The following is a 19160-nucleotide window of genomic DNA, read 5'->3' as shown; positions in this document are numbered from 1 at the left end:
CTGTAATTGCCAATGCAGTTGGTTGTGTCCACAATATTAGAAGATGGGGAAAGGCCCCTTTCAAATGTGGTGGGTCAGGTTGGCTTGAAAGCACTTGATGGTTTCACAGGAATGTAACTTGCACAGTTTTTTGCTCTTACTGATATAGCAAGATAGAAATTACCATTCTTGGAAAACTTCTGAATTCTTTCCAGATCTGAAGAAGTGGGTCTGTCCCACGAAAGCTCATCACCTAATAAATTATTTTGTTAGTCTTTAAAGTGCTACATGACTACTTTTTTTGTTTTGTGAAGATACAGACTAACACAGCTACCTCTCTGTAACTGAATTATTGTAGAGCGCTTTTGAGTAGAATTAATTTTGTTATAATTTCTTTTGTTTCATCCCCCCCTTATCTCCCATAATTGTGCAGGTTGCTGTTCCAAACCTTAACGAAGCTGTGCAAGATGCAGACTTGTTGGTTTTTGTCATTCCTCACCAGTTTATTCATAAGATCTGCAATGACATCTCAGGAAGAGTACCAAAGAAAGCTGTTGGGATTACTCTCATCAAGGTATAATAAATGCCATGTGTTAACAATGCCAATATATGATGGAATCTACTGAAACCACTCAAATGAGAGTTTAAGATGGAAAAAAAATCTTTCCTTGTCCCAGCCATTATTTTCTTGATTGTTCAGTAGAACTTCTTTAGATGTGCTATCAGAATTTGATTCCTAGTCACTTGCCAGAGCTTTTCGTTTATTCTGTCATTTTCAGAAAGGGTAGGAGGAGTGAGACAGCTCACAAGACTAACTTAAAAAATGTTTTGCATCACCAGGCCTTTCAATCTACTGCTCTTTGATTGTGGACACGCCATTAGTTGGAGAGCAGAGCACAAATATAATAGGCTGATTGTTAATTCACATCCCACAAACTGAGCTGATCATTTTAAGAACCGACAAGAGGAACTCATGTGGTTGCGCAAACAGTGCTCTTGTTACAGTAAAATCTTTTATGTGAACAAGAGAAGCTGTTCAGAGCTATCTGAAAAGATAAATCAGTTCCAATGTGGAAACAGCAGTTAGAAGGACTTCTATAGAGCTGGAAGAAAGGGAGTTTCTGTTATTTCCACAAGCTTCTAGAAGACGTTGCTTTGGTGTTCTTGTCCTTTATTTGTTTGAGGGAGGGTAGGTTGTATTTTCTCAGCATGAGTTCACTTATTTCTTCTCATTCCTGGCACAGGCTTGCCCTCCAGACTTTTAATTTTTCTGTGTTCATATAAACTGGACTCTCTCTTTATTTTAGCTAAAACCAAGGAATCTTGTGTTTGTCAGTGCTGGCCGGGAAGAGGGGTTTAGTCTCAAAAGTTTGAGCTTTATTGTAAGGTGGCACTGCTCTCATATACATACTGTGTTTCACAGATAAAATTTTGATTATATATTCATTGAATTGAAGCATGAAAGAAACAAGGCATATGATTCCAGCATAATGTTGAAAGCAATAAATATATAGCAGCAAAACTTACATATTAGTCATCTGGCTATCCTTAATGCATTTGTGCTGAAAATTAAAATCCCAGATTCATAATTTAGAAAATACCAACCAGCCTACATTGACAGACTAAAGGACACATTCCTTCACTCTCTTAATCTCTTGAGAAAAATGTAATTGATTTTTTTCCTTAGTATATTCTTGTCTGTACATTTAACATGTCATTTATACCAATGTGAAATCAGAATAACTCTAAAATAAAGTCAGTCTGGTTATTGTGGCTTCATACAATTTCAATTTGGATCAGAAACTGGATCTATAGTCCTTTAAAAATGGAGTTGAAATACTTAATGATTAGTGATGATATTTATATAAAGAATAAATATTTAATGCTCTGGTAAAACTGCCCAGAGGAAAAAGTATTTTAATGCAAAGGAAAACATTTTCCATTTTTCCATAAACATTAGTACATTCTGAGTCTCAATATTTAACGTGGTGTGCAATAACATCGCTTACATAAGCCAGAGCCGGTTACCGACAATATTCTATTATTAAGCTGCTTCTGCGGTCCAGTAACTGTTCTCTTGAAAGAGAGAATGCAAACTTTTTAAAATTCTGTTTGAAGTGTGCACGAACTTTGTATGGTCACTTACTGTCAGTAAGTCTATGTCAAGGGGCAGAGATCTGATCTCACCAACAGAAGGGAATGTTGGAAATGGATGGTGAAATTCCAAAGTAACGAGGGAGATAATGCGTTTTATTTCTGAACACCTGGACTCTGCATGCATACACGCACATCCTTAACCATGTCTGCTCAGCATTCAGTATTCTTAGTTGAAGTCAGATTTTGATTAGGCTTTCTCTCCTTTATGCAAGTATATTTAGAGTGGCCACTAGTAATAAATGGTGTAGTTCTTTTCTGGGGGCTGTGTAAAATGACATTCCTGAGGTCCTTTCTCTCTGATTTCTGTGTGCAGTTTACTCATTGTAAATAAAAGGTGTAAGGTTAACTGCCACACCTGCAAACTCACTCTAATATGTGGAAGTAAAATTGGATCTTTGGTGAATGATGAAGGTCCAGTTGGCTGGAAGAGGACCTGTATGATGTATGTATAATTGTGTTGTCTTAAATTGATTGACAGAGAAAGCAACTGGAATTCAGTGAACATTTGTGTTGAAGAATAAGAGGAAATAGAATCAAATCTTTTTCTGAGAATTGCAGTACAAGAGGAGCAGAGGAGTAAAAACCAATCAGCCTTTGGGTTGATTTATATCTGTCTTTGGTGGCCATTGCAAGATCTAGGGACGGTACCCTGGCCTATGTTGGGAGCCATTGCATTGGCCCTACACTACATGGGCAATACTCCTACAGTGTGGAATTTCTCAGGTCAGATCCATGTGAATTCCTGACTCTTAAGATGGGGTGAGCAAACTTTTTATGTTGGGGCTCACTTTTTGTCCCTGTAATTAGCAGGGCCCCCCCAAACAGTCTAATTTAATCCAAACTGATGGGCCTTTGGTATGTTCATATGAAAAAAAAAAACCACTTTCAGCGTGTGTAAGAAAATCATAGAATCATAGGGCTGGAAGGAACCTCAGGAGGTCAACTAGTCCAGCCCCCTGCTTCAGGTAGGATCAACACCAACTAAGTCATCCCAGCCAGGACCTTGTCAAGCCAGGACTTAAAAACCTTGAATGATGGAGAATCCACCACCTCTCTAGGCAACGCATTCCAATGCTTCACCACCCTCCTGGTGAAGTAGTTTTTCCTAATATCCAACCGATTGATCTCCTTCTGTAACTTCAGACCACTGTTCCTTGTTCTGCTATGTCACCACAGAGAACAATTTCTCTCTATCCTCTTTAGAGCTCCCCTTCAGAAAGCTGAAGGGTGCTATTAAATCACCCCTAAGTCTCCTCTTCTGTAAACTCAACAAGCCGAAATCCCTCAGGCTCTCCTCATAGGTCTTGTGCTCCAGCCCCTCAGTCATTTTTGTTGCCCTCCACTGAACCTGCTCCAGCGCATCCCCATCTTTTTATACTGGGAGGAGGGCCCAAAAGTGGACACAGTATTCCAGATGTGGCCTCACCAGTACCAAATAGAGGGGAATAACCCTTTCTCTAGACTTGCTGGCAGTCCGCCTCCTAACACACACTAATATGCCATTAACCTTCTTGTAGAATTATGTAGTAGTAGAATGTTGAAGTATGTAGAATGTAAAAACTTTATTAATCGATTATATAAATATGAACAGATACATAAAACAGTAACATTTCAACATTTTTAATGATCTGGATGAGCCCGAGAACCAGCAGCCAATCATCCTGCACCCCCTTATGCTATTTCATGCCCCCCCTCTTCCCACCCCTACCCCCAGTTTGCCTAACCCTAATCCTGTTTTAAGATCAACTTCAGCCCTAGTATATGGAGGTGCTCCTCTCTGTGACTTCAGCTGAAGTTGTACCTATCCATGGCAGGTACCCAGTCATGTGTGATCTCTCTGTGCTGACTGTTCACTTCAGTGCACAAATCCATATTTAGATTATTGTTCCACATGTTCTTTTACTGACCAAAGAGATTGAATGGCAGCTGCTGGTTAATGGCCTGTTCAGGAGCCTAATAAATGGTCTGTTTAAAAAAAAAAACAAAACACTTTGGAGCAGTTAAAAATGACATATACAGGAGCATGTTTTCAGATTCTCATCACTGTACATTATGGTCCCCATTAAGATGTTAAGTGAGAACTTCATATTAAGTGGCAGGCAAGTGAAGAAAGTAATATGAAAGTGTGGTAATTGCAGGCGACACTAAGCTACAGGGAGAGGCAGATATGTTGGAGGATAGAGACAGGATCCAGAGTGACCTGGATAAATTGGAGGATTGGGCCAAAAGAAATCTTATGCGGTTTAGCAAGGAGAAGTGTAGAGTCCTGCACTTGGGACAGAAGAATCTCAAGCATTGTTACAGGCTGGGGACTGCCAGGCTAAGTGGCAGTACAGCAGAAAGGGACCTCGAGGTCATGGTGAATGAAAGGCTGGATATGAGTAAACAGTGTATAGCCAAGAAGGCTAATGGCATATTAGAAGCAAGATAGTTTTGAGGTTTGTGCTTCTATAGAGGTGGGGAAAAGTGCAGTTAATTCTTCTCCCACCGTACCAAAAATGAGGTGTAGATTTGAACAACAGAAGTAGTGCATTTCGCTGAAAAAGACACAAGTCAGGAGTGCTGGATTCTGTTCTTCACTCTGGCATTGATCTATTCATGGGATTTTATGTAGCACAGAATAAATCATATTGTTTTCATCTAGACTATTGTAGTTTAATTCCTAATTTTTAGGTTCAATTTTAGAAATCATGGTAGTGTTAAGGCCATATAGTGAGATATCTGTGTGGCTTATTGTCTTAACAGTAGCAAGTCCTATCTTCTGTCACTAACTGGGTAAATATAATTGTAGCTACCATCCATGAAGGATAATTGTGACATAGTCCATTCTGTGATATCTAATACCTTTTTAGTGATTCACTTTACTGTTGGCTGCAGGGTATAGATGAAGGCCCAGAGGGACTCAAATTGATTTCTGACATTATTCGAGAGAAAATGGGAATAGACATCAGTGTGCTGATGGGAGCAAACATTGCCAATGAGGTAGCCGCAGAGAACTTCTGTGAAACCACAATAGGTAATGTTCTGCATAATAAAAGTGATTAAAATATAAATGCCTTTGCTCAAAGTTTTACATTGAATAATTTGAACATCACTCTTGCCATCTTGAATCAGTCATTATCAGAAGCTGTTAAGATTTTCATAAATAATTTCTGAATGTCCTGTAATGTTTGTACTTCCAAATGCAGCAGAAGAGATTCGGGAGTGCAGTTATGGAATCTCAGTAGGATTGTGACTTGAGAGCTGACTCTTACTTCTTTTATGTTGAAATAATTATGAACCCACAGAGTAACAATAAAACTGTTTAATAAGTAGCTATGCTTTTGCTCTGCAGAATATTTTGCTACATAGGTTGCTACACAGTATAATATCAAGCAATTAGATGATTTTTTGAACAGGTCTTTTGCAGTTTTCTTTTATATCTTTACAGAATATTTTCTTTGTCCATCTTTATAACGTCTTAATCTTTTTAACTCTCTAATCCAGCACACACTCATCTGGTAACATCCATAGTCCATCCTGATCTTTGTTAGCTGTGTGTCCACTTAACACAGGCGTGGGCAGGTTTTCTGTTCTCCCATAAAATTTTATTTCCAGCCACCAGTCCTGGCTCTCAGCGTTCTGTGCTGTTGTTTAGCTGTAATTTACCCCTAAATGTCTTGTAAGGAAATGTTGGCAATGCTGTTGGACAAGTGGTTGGACAAATTGTCTCATTCAGTACTGATCGGGTTCCAAAGGTGCCATATTAGAGAGTTTCAACCTGTACCAAATCTTTCCAGTTTTTCATAATAATGAATTCTTCCAAACCTCGTTGGCTTTCATCCCGCAATTGGACCTGCTCGCAGAGGTCTGTAAGGCTGGAGAGTGTAGATATCAAAAAGTCTCGCATGTGCATCTACACAGCTCTGTACAATGGGAGAGAGTTAATATTGGTAGAACTCTTTTCACTTCTGTGCTGTTAGCTTTGTGACCTTTTACGTCACATTAACATCTTTTGTATTAAGTTATTACAAATAGTTGATAAAAACAAGCGTCCGTCAACATTTTAAATTTTAGGACAGCATTGGAATGCTGGTTAATAAGTTATCCATGAACAGTAGGTAGGCACATGTGCTTTAGTTATCTCACAGAATTGCAGCTGCTGAGAACATAACTTGGACAGATATTTTTAACACAATTTTAGTTATTTAAATGATAAGAAAAACAAGGTGATTAGACTTAAAAAAGGAAGTGTGCTGAAATGATATGATTGTTCTTTCATTTGTTTTGAGCTCTTAATTTTTAACATGGAGACATTTGCCAGAAGGCTGTCTTGGCTAGGAGGCATAATGGGGGGGAAACAGTCTAATTCCTGCTTTGAGGCATTCTGCTTTGCACTAAAAACCAGAAGAATAAATAAATGAATTATTTATAGCTTGCTTTTTTCCCCACCCCCTTCAACAGGCAGTAAAATCCTGGAGAATGGACTTCTCTTCAAAGAACTCCTGCAGACGCCAAACTTCCGGATAACTGTAGTAGGTGATGCAGATACTGTTGAGCTTTGTGGTGCTCTTAAGGTACGTTTAGCAGGGCAGAATTTTTATATGGTTGGGGGAAAGAGGATGGGTGGCAGGGAGAGGGTATTTATACCTAAAAGATTACCTCTGTGTGTGTGTGTGTGTGCGCCTTTATAAAATAATAATAAAAAAAATAGATTTTTTAAACTAACTAATAGAACATATAACTCTACAAATACTAGATGTAAAACTGGAGGGAGGCAAGTAGTTAGTGCCTGAAGGTCTGCACCCGCATTTCCAGAATTCTGTTCGTATCTCTGCCACTTACGTGCTCTGTAGCTTCATGTATGTTATGCTGTATCTCGCTCATGAAGCATTTTTAAAAGCCATCTCAGCCTTTGGGCAAGGTCTGTGTGTACAGCAGAAGGGGAAGGAATGTGAAGCTGATGTTAACCCTTTTTGTAGCGGAAACCCCTTAGCTCCCTGTCTTATTGGGTTATAGAAGCCATTCCTGCTGGCACTGTTATGTCAGCTCTGTTAAATACCTGGTCTGAGGTAAGTCTTTAAAAAGCTGGGTTTAGCAGAGCTGTATCCCATCTACACAGTGGGCACAATTGTGCCAGCTGGAATGGCTTTGAAAAATAGGCAGGAAGCAGTCTGGCTAGGCGCTGCCTGCCTTGGCATTAACTCCACCTTTACATTCCTCTTCCCTTAAGTAGGTACTGCAGTGAAGAGGTAAAAAGTCTTCTGGAGAGGAGAGAGAGATTGGTAGGACCCTGTGCCCCAGGGAGCCAAGTTTGGATGAATTCTAGGCTGGGAATATCCTTTTTATGGCTGTTTTTGATTATGGAACCTAGTTCTGGCTTATTCTGATAAAGCCTGACCCTTGCTGAAAAATCCTGCAAGTTGCTATTTTCACCCTGTCAGATGAGAGGGAGTTTCAGAAACTTGGATGGGGTCTTAATGTAATCTCCCTTGTCCAGTTTCATTGTGGGTATAAGATGGTAGCTTGACTTTGCAAGAGCTTCATCTTCATAACGCCAGTGGTCATCTGAACCATAATTTATCCATCAGAAAATGAGAATAACAATATATACTGCCCATCTCCTAGAAATGTGAGTAGTAAAGGGGATACCATGAGCATGAAATCATGATGGTTTTAAAAAATGAGATAACAGTAGCTTCAGTTACTGGACTGGAGTCTGCATCATGCTCGTATTTTCTAACTCTCTTTACAATGTTTTTTCTCTCCCTTGTTGTTGTGGTGAAAGACCCTTGCCAACAAACAAGGAAAACAAGTAAACAACAGAGTGTTCTCGCATGCACAGAGTAAACTTAAAAATGGGGAATGTCTTTTAGTGCCTTCCAGATGTAGTAATTTAAGATGGTGGTTTCAATTGTAGAAGATAACACATTTTTTTTAGACAAGAAGTGGGATTTTTTTTTTTATTATTACCAGCGTGTCCTACTCAGGTAGTGGATGTCGCTGTGGTGCTTTGAAGATGTAAAGCTCGATATTGTCATATAGAAATCTTTTGCATATATTCTTCAAACTTGTATAGGATAAAGTTTGTGTGAAATGGCTGAACAGTAAAAAAAATGTTTTTGTGTTCTTTCAAAGCACTACAAAACTTCTTTTTTTTCCTTCTTTTGTTTTTTGTAACTGAATTGTACCAATATAAGTGAAGCGTAGCTTAAAATGATTCCTATTGATCTTTTTTCTTTTCAGGTTTAGTTTACAGGGAAGTGTTATATAAAAGTTATTAATGCCCTAGGCCCCTGGCCAGTGATGCAGTAGTTCATGTTCTTTGGTGTTTGTGATGGGAAGCAATTTCAGTGAATGCAGTTGTGTACGAATATAGCTACATTCGTGATACTTCAGAAGAAAGCTGAAAAGAAAATGCACCTCCAATTATGATAAACTGATCTGTAGTGCTAGCCGGTATAAACACTGTGTAATGATTACACAGTGTTACAAGCAATTCTTTTTTGTACTCGAAGGGCTGTTTGGTTCCTGGTTCTGTTAATCAGGTTGAGCTTGTTGAGGAGGAAATCATGGAATGTAAAAATATGTGTGGGTAACTTGTAATCAGCGAGGAGCCTGATTTTTTTAAATGGCTTTCACCATGAAGCTGACATGTTCAAATCCTGCTTTGAATTATGCAGTAGGTCTCTAATGGACTGGTGGGCTAGGTTCCGGTTTCCATTATTTAAGGGTAATCTGGAGTTATTCCATTGGCTTTACTGTACTGACTCTGTAGTTTTATACAGATATTACTGAGATCAGAATCTGGCCTAGTGTTCCCTTTTTTGGTTTGTTGAAATTTAATTTTGACTTTTTCTGATCAGATCTATTTCTTGATACTTTTGGGAGGAGGAATTATCTGGGAACAGAAAAACTCTTGAGCTGTGTCTACACGAGTGCATTTTCGAAAGGGCGAAAATCAAAGTTCAGCAGTCGAAATAGCAGCCCTTGAACAGGAGCACCCGCTGCCATTTTTCGGATCGGCTCTTCAATCCGCTCTTGCAAAGTGCCGTCGAGGTCTTTCGAAAGAGAGTGTCCACACAGCTGCAAGCCCTCTTTCGAAAGAAGGGAGGCAGGAAATACCGCGGACGGGGTCCCATGGCTGACAAGCCCTTCCAGGGCCTCAGCCAGCCACCTCCTTTAGAGGGCCCCTCACTCCACCTTCCCCTCTGCATGAGCCAAGTGCTGCCCAGCCTTTCCCAGCCCAGCAGAGCCCACTCGTGCCCACCATGGAGGCCCAGCGACAGCTCCCGCAGGAGGACACCCTCATCATGGACGCCCTGTTGGCAATGCTGTGCACCATCGCCGCAGCTGCACCCGATCTCATCAGGTGGCTGGGCAGTCCTCCTGGAGCTGTGGGGCTTCCCCTTGGGTGCCATATGGAAGCTGGCGACCCTGGACTCCTACCTCTCTGTGGGACAGCAGTTTGGGGTAGGCAAGGCCACCGTCAGGGCTGTACTTATGGAGGTAAGGTGGGGCCGGGTTTGGGGCGGGGGGGGACTGGGGCAAGGGGAACCCTCCGCTGCAAGTGGCCAGATGGCGGGGGGGCTGGACGGGGCAGGGGCTGGATGGGAGGGGGCAGAATGGGCCTGAGGTGAGAGGAGGTTGCCGCCACACCCTCACTAGAGCACGTGTCCCCCTCCCCCTCCTGCAGGTCGTCAGGGCCATCAACATGATGCTGCTTCTTAGGGTCGTCCGCCTGGGAGATTTGGACAACACCATCGCTGGCTTCAGGACCTGGGCTTCCCAAACTGCATCGGCATTTTGGATGGCACGCACATCCCCATCCGCACCCCGCCACACAGCGCCGGCCAGTACATCAGCTGAAAGGGCTGCCATTCGGTGATGCTCCAGGCCCTGGTGGATGCGAGGGGCTGGTTCACCAACCTCTATGTGGGCTGGGCCGGCCGCACCCACAATGCCCAGGACTTCTGGAACTCTGGCCTCTGCCGGCGCATGGGGGCCGGCAGCTTTATCCCCTGGTGGGAGATCCCGGTGGCAGAGGACGTCACCATGCTGCTCTGCATGGTGGCAGATGCGGCATACTCCCTGCAGCCATGGCTCATGAGGCCGAACACGGGACACGTCAACCCCACCTGGGAGGCATTCAGTGAGCACCTCAACCATGCCTGCAACGTGGTGGAGTGGGCCTTTGGGCGCCTAAATGGGCAGTGGAGGTGCCTCCTCACACGGCTGGAGGTCAGGGTCCTCAACGTGCCCCAGGTGGTAGGCGCCTGTTGCGTCCTCCACAACATCGTGGAGGGAAAAGGGGACACCTATGTCCCCGGGGGGGTCTGTCTGGCCAGTGCCATCTATGAGCAGCCAGGCGCCTCCCCCATCTGCCAGGCCCACCAGGACGGTCACTACATCCAGGAGGCCTTCAGGCAGGTCTTTGCCAGTGGCCACCTCTGACCCGCATGCACACCCACATCCCACACACATCTGCCACCCACTGTCCCCGCCACCCCAACCAGCACCACACCTGCACATCCACCACCCACTGTGCCCCTGAGGAGCACAGCACAGCGTGGTAGACAATAAAGAAATGTTTATCTAACTACTTTTGTTGGTAACTATGTACGGGGGGGAAGCTAACTAGCAGCGGGGTGGGGGGAATCTAACTAGGAGAGGGGCAAGGCGCTCATTCCGGGGCAGGGGTGGTGGGCCGCGAGCCCCATCAGCCCCTGGAGCCCCTGCCTCCCTGGGTGCGGGGTCCCTGGTGGGGAGGAGAGGGTGCGGGTAGCACCAGCAGGTATTGCCAGCAAGTGGGGGCGGGGGGGGCAGGACCAGCGGGGGGAGCTGCCGAAGGGGGCCAGGAGGCAGGCAACAGTGGCCATATGGTCCTGGACAGCTTGGCCAATGCCCTCCAAGGTGGAGAGCAGCCTATCCCAGGCTGCCCTCCTCTAGTCCACATCAGCGTGGGCGAGCCGCAGGTGTTGCTCAGCCACCTCGGCCTGGCGCTGGCTAGCTGGGTCCTCCTTGGCCCAGCGGGGGCCCTCTGGCCACAGCCCCGATGGCGCACTGCCTGGGGTGGCGACTGGACATCTCCAAGGGCTGTAGATGGGCTCTCAGGGACAAGGGAGGGCGCAGGACTCTTCCCGGCCCATGGATGGTACAGCTGTGTGGAGAGGAGGAGAGTATGTCAGTAATGTGCCCCGGATGGAGGGGACCAGGCTATGGCCCACCTGCCCAAGCCCACCCCATGGGGCCCCAGCCCCCCCAAAGGACACTGACCCTCCCAGGGGCCACCGACACCCCCGCCACACACAGGCTGGGCCTCCCGGCGTTGGGGTGCATCCAGGGGTCTCTCCTGCAGGTGGCCCTTCCCGGCCTGTGGTGTGCAGGCCCCAGGCGCTGTCCGGCACAGACTGGCTGTCCACTGAGTGCGGGTGCCGGGCGTCGCTGGTGCGCCACCATGGGGTGCCGCATCCTATGTGGGGAGTGGCCTGTGTGCGGCCCGAAACCACCAGTCCTGTGTGCGGGTGACTAGGCATTGCATCGCCCGCACCCTGTGGGCAGGTCCGCGCCCCTCCCTGTATGTACCGGAGGGTCCCTCGGCGACGTCCGGGGGTGTCCGGCTCCCAGTCGCTCGGTTGGAGGAGTGGGAGGGGATAAAGATGGTGAGGTCCCCCTCCTCACTCGGCCACTCAGTGGTCCCCCACCCTCCTGGGTTCCCGGTCCGGGCTGCTTCTCCTCCTTCTGCTCTTCCGGCTACAGCTCCTTGCCAGAGGTGTCCAAGAAAGCCAGGAGTGGGGAGCTCTCCTGGGGCCCCAGGATGCCCTGGAGCTCCCTGTAGAAGGGGCACGTTGCTGGAGCTGTCCCGGAGCATCCGGCCTTGTCCCTGGCCTGGGCATAGCCCTGGCACAGCTCTTTGACCTTGGAGCGTACCTGCTCTCTGGGTGGCTCCTGGTGTGGAGGCCCTGCGCCAGGTGGCCGAAGGCAGCGGCATTGCACCACTTGACCCCCATGTGGTGCAGGACCTCCTCATCCTTCCACAGGCCGAGGAGGTCCCACAGCTCCCACTCCGTCCAGGAGGGGGCCCGTTTTTTTTTTCTCCTGCTGGGAGCCCTGCGGGGGCTCGCAGGGGGGCTGTGGGGCTCGCAGCGGGGGCTGGCCGCTGGCCATGCTGTGGCGCTGGAGTGTGCAGCTGGAGCACGTGGGGAGGCTGCTCCTAGCACTCTCTCAGCTTCCTGCCACAGGTTTCCTGCATGCGTGCGGCTTTAAGGCAGCCAAACACAGGGACCATAGAGCCCCGCTGCTGCCAGTTGGAGCAGCCCTGTACTCTAGCTGACCGGCGCCATGGCGAAGCTGTATTTTGAAAGGGTGGACTGTGGAGCGTCTACATGTGGACTCTTTCGATTTAGTATTTCAAAAGGGAGCGATCTTCCTGATACAGGATTGGGGTTCAGATTGCGAAGTCTGCGCCCTGTTCTTTCAATTTTCTTTCAAAGACGGGTTTGTACATGTGGACGCTCCTCCCGCGCTTTCGAAAAAGGGCCACTTATTTCGATTTTTTTGTGCACGTGTAAGCACAGCTTTGGAGGCAGAATTAGAGGTGGGCTTCAGCCAGTGAATGTTAGGTTTTTATTTCAGCTCAGAGAGCACGCTCTGGGTGAAGGGAACCTTGAGATTGGTGTGTCTCAACTCTTGTAGAACTTGAATGTCTGCTGACTTGTTACTGGAAGGTTCATGGCAGTGCAGGTATAAGCATCTATCTGTAAGGCTATGTCTACACTTGCATTTCTCTTTCAAAAGAGGCATTCAAATGAGGGAAATAGAAAATGCAGGTGAGGTGCAGACTTACATATCTGGTGCCTCTTTTGAAAGAAGAAAAGCAGTGTAGACTCAGCTCTTTTGAAAAGTAAACCCCATCTTCAAAAGAACCCTTCTTCCCAGAAAAAAATGGTTCTTTCAAAGATGGGGTTTACTTTTGAAAGAGCCACGTCTATACTGGTTTTCTTCTTTCAAACAAGAATATGCAAATGAGGCATCAGATATGTAAATATGTGCCTCATTTGCATTTCTGATTTTCCTTATTTGCATGCCTCTTTCGAAAGAGGAATGCAAGTGTAGACACAGCTAAAGTTGTGAATTTAAAGCAGTTTCTCTTCTGACTCTAGATAGAGATTGTTTACATATTATCTGATCTGTTCTTTTTAGTTATTGTTCTTGTTTGCCAATACTGGTGTGAATTAATTTTTGATGTTGTTACTCTCTAGCTAGAATCATTGGCCAAGGGTCTAAAAGGTCTAAGGCTAGGTCTGTGATAGGGAAATAAGTCGATTTCGGGTACACAATTCAAGCTACGGCCTTTGAGTAGCTGGAATCGACACATCAGCATTGATTTATTTCCCCAGTATAGGCCTAGCCTCTATATTCTCCAGTCTACCTCCCTTACTCCACACAATAGTGCAGAGTACAGGGGTTGACTGTCAACCCAGAGAGAGCGATTTTTGTGCATCTTTACCGATTTGCGCAAAACTGAACTCTGACATTAAGCAGGTGGATCTTCCCAGAAGTGTAGTCATACCGTAATCTAATGGGGTCTTTCTCTGACTCTCTTAAAAGAACATAAAAAAGAATTGATAAAATAATTTGCCCTGAGGAGACAACCCAGTGTTCACAGCATATTGCTAATTAAACAAAACAACTTCCAGAATCACCTGTGAAGAGCTTTCCAAAAAATCAGAGATGAACTGAATTATTTTATGGAACAATAAATAAAAATCAGAGTGGGTTGCTTGAAACTAATAAATGTTGGGTTAAAAAAACATAACCCAATCTAATGTAAACTCCCATGTGGTATTAATCTCCATATTTCCATTGAAATCAGGGGAGCAACACCAAGTGAAAACTTGGCCTCATTTATTTTTAACAAATTAAATACGAGTACTTTCATCTGTAGATGTCATTCTTGCCTTTGTAATAAAATGCATTGCATTATTAAAATTAAGCATTTTTAAAATATGTATTTACTTGTGCTGTTAAGTTCTGTCCATCTTGTACGGTGGAAATTGTTTTTACTTTCTAGTTCTCATTTACTAAGTGAATCCTTGAAGTACAAAAAGTGTTTATGAATTACTTTTTCACTCATCATTTTTTATTTTATTTTCATGGGAGCCGTTACAGTACTGAGTCTTGCATTTTAAACAGTGCTTTTTTTCTTGCCATGTCACACACGTTTTTCTTTAAATCTAAGTCTTGTGCCATTTTTGTCCCAACTGTGAATATGTAAACAGGTCCCTGAACTGTCCATAATCCAAATATAGTAAACTCTTCTTCAACCGCTACTCTCAAATAACCAGCACGGCCGCCTAGGCTAGGCTGGTGGCTGCTGAACAAGGGGGGGACGGGTGTCCAGAGCATGGAGACCCAGCCCCCCGTCACCCCACCAAGGGGCAGCACAGCCAGGTCCTGAGCCACTTAGGGGCTGCTGAGCTGCAGTAGGACCCAGTGCCCACCCCCGCACCAACCAATAAACACTCTCTTTCCCTCCCGCCCACTTCCCGCATGGTAGTGCAGCCAGGTCCTGAGCCGCAGGGGGCCGCTGAGCTGCGACAGGTTCTGCCCACAGCAGCACAGCCCGAGCCAGAGTTGCAGAGCCCCAGCAGTGAGTTAGGGGCAGGCTGCGTGGGCGCTCTGGGGACCAGGCTGCCAAGAGCTTCGTGCAGGGAGTGCTGCTGTAGTGCATCCCCACTGTCAGACCTGGTGGCAAGGAATCCCTCTCTATTAACTGTAATACTCTCGTATCTGGCAGCCTCCCAGTCCCGGGGCTGCTGGACGTGAGAGTTTGCTGTATTGCTGTCTTGGGCTACTGCACTGAGGTCCTGGATGTATAACTAAGTAGGCAGTTTAAGTTTCAAGTCTGTTTCTATTGCCTGTGCCACATCAAAGAAGTTGGGGGTGAGAGGAAGTGAAATGTAAACTTAGGCTTCGTTAGAATTGAGAGAATTTTAAACATTTTTACTGGGCGTAATTTAGTTAATTTTTATTGTCTTGTTTTGTTTTTGAAGATATGATTAACATGATTGTTTGTTTGTTTGTTTTTTAAAAAAAAGAGACATACTTTAGATCAAGGGTGAGCAAACTTTTTATGTCAAGCTCTGCTTTTCATCCCCAGGGTCCCCCAGTGTGTCTAGTGTAATCGAAACTGAGGGAAATTTTGCTTATGTTCTTTGAAACCCCACCCTACCTTTAGCATGGGTAAGAAGATAAGTCTGCAGAATGTAAAACCGTTATTAATCGGTATAGAAATGTGAACACACACACACACACACACACACACACACACACACACACACACACACACACACACACACACACACACACACACAGAGACAGAGTAACATCTTTCCAACATTGTTGATGAGCTGGATGAACTTAAGACCCAGCAGACAATCATGCTGCATGCCCCTTCTGCAATGTTACCCCCACCCCACCCCCGAGGGGGTCCGCCCCTGTCCTTGTGCGCCCTTGCTACAGATGTGTGCTAGTTTATAAAACATCTTTAGGCATTTTCCTGTCTTTTCAATATGATTACGAATTATATCATGGGAAATTGGAGCTGTGTAATTCACTGATTAGGGAGAGAATTTCTCTGGAAGAGTAAGGGGGAAAAACAATTATCCTTGAGAACAACATTCTGTAAATAGAAAATCTGACCTCAATTTCTGCAGCAGTGCCTGTTTTAATTGTCTGCAGTACCACTGCAGTCTTGAATACAGAAGAAGGCACATATTCCATCCCAATACTTGCTTTTGGGGAATGATATAGTAAAATGCACCTACAGTATTATAGAGTGTGCAGTGTGCTTCCAGCAGCAACAATATGCGATTCAGGTTTCTGCTAGGGATGTAAAATCCCATTTAATAGGTTAACAGGGTAAAAGATTAAAGGAGGAGGGTGGCTGGGGAGGCCCTAGCCGGCTGTACAGAGCAACTCCTATCTGCCGCAGAGGGGCCACCTGCCTCTCTACCCACCCCAGCTGCCACAGACGGGGACTGCTCCAGCCAGGCTGGAGCGCCCCTGCCCCGGCGGGTGTAGGGGTTGCTCTAGCCCTTACCAGTTAACTTGTTAAACTTTAACATCCCTGGTTTCTGCATCATCAAATGGTGTCCAGCCAGTAGCCATGGCCACAGCAAACTAGCCACGTTACTCTGAAAATGTAAATCATTTTGTGAGACTCTCCAACAGAAGACTTGGACATTGGTTTTAATCAACAGAAATCATCACATGTTTTTGAACGCAACAATTTTTTAGATGGCCATGTAAGGTGAGTGACTACTGGCTGGATACTGCTTGGATCTCTTCTGGGTTTGTTTCTTGAAGAATGGACTGGTATAGAGTAGAACATTATGAAAAGCTGTATCTCTGGACTAGTTTCCTTCTTTGCTCCTCCCTGCAGTGATGATTTCAGTATGGATGATTGCTGAAAATTGAAAGGCGCACAGCAAAAATAGAGTTTTGAGCACAGCAGTCTTCTGATTGGTGATTTTAGTTTTGAAATTATTCTGCAGCATGCTGATATGCCATCACAGCTGGGTGATCATGAAAGAGCATCTGTTATATTTCTCTTCAGACGCATGGAAGATTCAGAGCACTGGCACCTTCCAGTAATGCACAGAGCCTCTGAAATGTGAGCGGCACTTAGGGTTGCCAGCTCTCCAGGATTGCCCTGGAATCTCCAGGAATTAAAGGTTATCATGTGACGAAATCTCCAGGAATATGTCCAATGAAAAGTGGCAACCCTCACTGCAGTTCTGTCATCAATATGGGATGCTGGGGGCAGGGGGAGGGAGCAGAAATGGCTGTCAACAGCAGCCGGCTAGTTGTGTGAAAAAGGTAGCCGCTGATTTGTTTGATTCCTGTCATGAATACACCTGAAAATTAAATTCATAGACTTTAAGGCCAGAAGGGACCATCACAATCATCCAGTCTGTCCTCCTGCACGTTGCAGGCCACAGAACTTTATCCACCCACCCCTATATTAGACCCCTCACCTCTGGCTGAGTTACCAAAGTCCTCAAGTCATTGTTTAAAGCCTCCAAGTTACAGAGAATCCACCTTTATGCTAGTTTGTCTTCAACTGACCTGTGCCCCATGCTGCAGAGGAAGAGGAGGTTAAAGAAACAAACAACCAGGATCTTGGCCAGTCTGACCCAGGGAGAAATTCCTTCCCAATCCCAGATGTCTGTTATCTCACCTTTACCTGAATCAAAGTTTTTCTCCAAAATAGTATGTGTAAGCAGAGAAAACAGATTCTAACGCTTCTGTAGCTTAGACACCAGCTCATGTTTAAGGTGCAGATGAAGGCATGAAATTTTAAATGGTTATTCTCTGCTTTTTCTTTTACTAGCCAATTAGTTATGGAGGAGTGCTGTGTTGTTAAAATTTGCATCAGTGTGGTGAGGGACTCTACAAACTTATAGTTGAAATCAGTAATGGATTCATTGGTGCTGACCTTCATGTTACAAAATATTCATATGGTCTGTGAAGTTTATATCAAAAGCAATATGATTAGCATTTTTACGTTAATCACACTTGCATTTCTGAAGAACTGTGTATGTAATCATCATACGGAGGTGGTTGTGAGAAGATGACTTTTGGACTTGTCCTACAACAGTCGCTAAACTCTGGGCAGGATGAAAACTCAACTATTTTCTTGGGCTTCAGCTTTATATTATCTTATTGCTCAGGTGTCTGTTAAAAGTTCAGTTCTAGCTTAGGGCTGTTCTTCCTACTGCTTAGATTCTCTCCGTCTGAGACCCATTATGTATCTCTCAGGGCAAGCCAGTTCAGAAGCATTTGCTTTTGTTGTTGTTCGCTCCAGCTGCTGCACCCTCCTTGCAAACTTGACAAAACTGGCAGGTGCTGGTGTTCAAAGCTGAGTTGTTGGCTCCTGTGGGTTCTGATATCCTAGCATTCACCAATGTTAGATAAATAATTACCACACCACTCACACTAAAGCACAGAGCTGGAAAACTTAGAGTTATGGGAAAGTTCTAGTAATTCTTCCTTACTATATTTTGTAGGTTTTTTTTTTAAAAGTATTTTCACATTTGTTTCTTATTTTCTGCCAATGCTTCAGTGGAGTGCTGGTGGAAGCTGCTGTCATATTTTACAGCTTGGTATGTGCAGGTGTCATCATGTAGTGCGGCCCAGAGTCACCTGAGGGTGGTCTTAATTTTAATAAATTAAAAAAAAAAAAGCAGAAGGTAGTGATGTTTACTGCATCAAAAGCCCCTTATAGATTGTGGAATTGGGTGGGTTTTGTTTCCAAGTCATCGTTAAGGCCACATTTTTAAACCATGAAGGCAACGTAAGCACCTGCCAAACAAAATTGCACTTGCTCTGCCTCCAAAACTCCACAGCTGTATGCACAGACAGATATGTGTATAGGTCAATTGGGTATTTGAGCTTGCCAAAAGAGGCACGCTTCTATTGCGTGTAAATATAAGTTCCTGCAAATGCAGTGGATACACATGTAGCTGAAAATACAGGGGCTTTCATGGTATGATAATAGAGTTCAGGATATCTGTTCTGATGCAAATTAATATCATGTGTATTATATATTATAGGCAGCAGATGGTACTGGACCTCTGTCAAATAATTCAGTGGAAGCTTTGTAAACAGAAGTTATTGATGGCAACAAAAGGCGAAGGAGCATCTTTACTATAAGAGTAGGGACTGTGAGAAAAGATATATTAATATTAATGTTAGTAGTTAAGGAGTGATGGTGTGGTCTAGTAGGCAGAGCATTGGACTCAAACTCAGGAGGCCTGGGCTCTGACACTGGTCTACTGGGTGGGCATGTAAAAGTCACTTCACCTTTGTGTGCCTCAGTGTCCCCATTTTTTAAAATTATACTGACCTCCTCTTACAAAGTGCTTTTGAGAGCAACTGATAAAAAGCATTGTGTACTAGGTGGTGCTAGTATATTGCTTATATGTATTCAAAGTAAGATTCTGTTGTCTTTCACAACCCTTTACTAAACTGATCTTCTA

The 19160-nt window shown here is 44.7% G+C and overlaps 1 protein-coding gene across 1 annotated transcript in view; it reads left to right on the top strand.

Annotated features, from left to right (window-relative positions):
- Positions 1-19160, top strand: part of GPD1L (glycerol-3-phosphate dehydrogenase 1 like) — a 38805-nt gene that overhangs the window by 5978 nt on the left and 13667 nt on the right. Inside the window, exons 3-5 of the mRNA XM_074988341.1 lie at positions 413-553; positions 5014-5152; positions 6580-6692. Coding sequence (XP_074844442.1) covers positions 413-553; positions 5014-5152; positions 6580-6692 — 393 coding nt within the window. The remainder of the gene's footprint in view (positions 1-412; positions 554-5013; positions 5153-6579; positions 6693-19160) is intronic.

Source organism: Carettochelys insculpta, chromosome 2 (assembly GCF_033958435.1).
Source record: "Carettochelys insculpta isolate YL-2023 chromosome 2, ASM3395843v1, whole genome shotgun sequence".
Classification (NCBI taxonomy): Eukaryota; Metazoa; Chordata; order Testudines; family Carettochelyidae; genus Carettochelys; species Carettochelys insculpta.
Note: the sequence above shows the minus strand (reverse complement) of the source record. Positions and strands in the feature narration are given on the sequence as shown.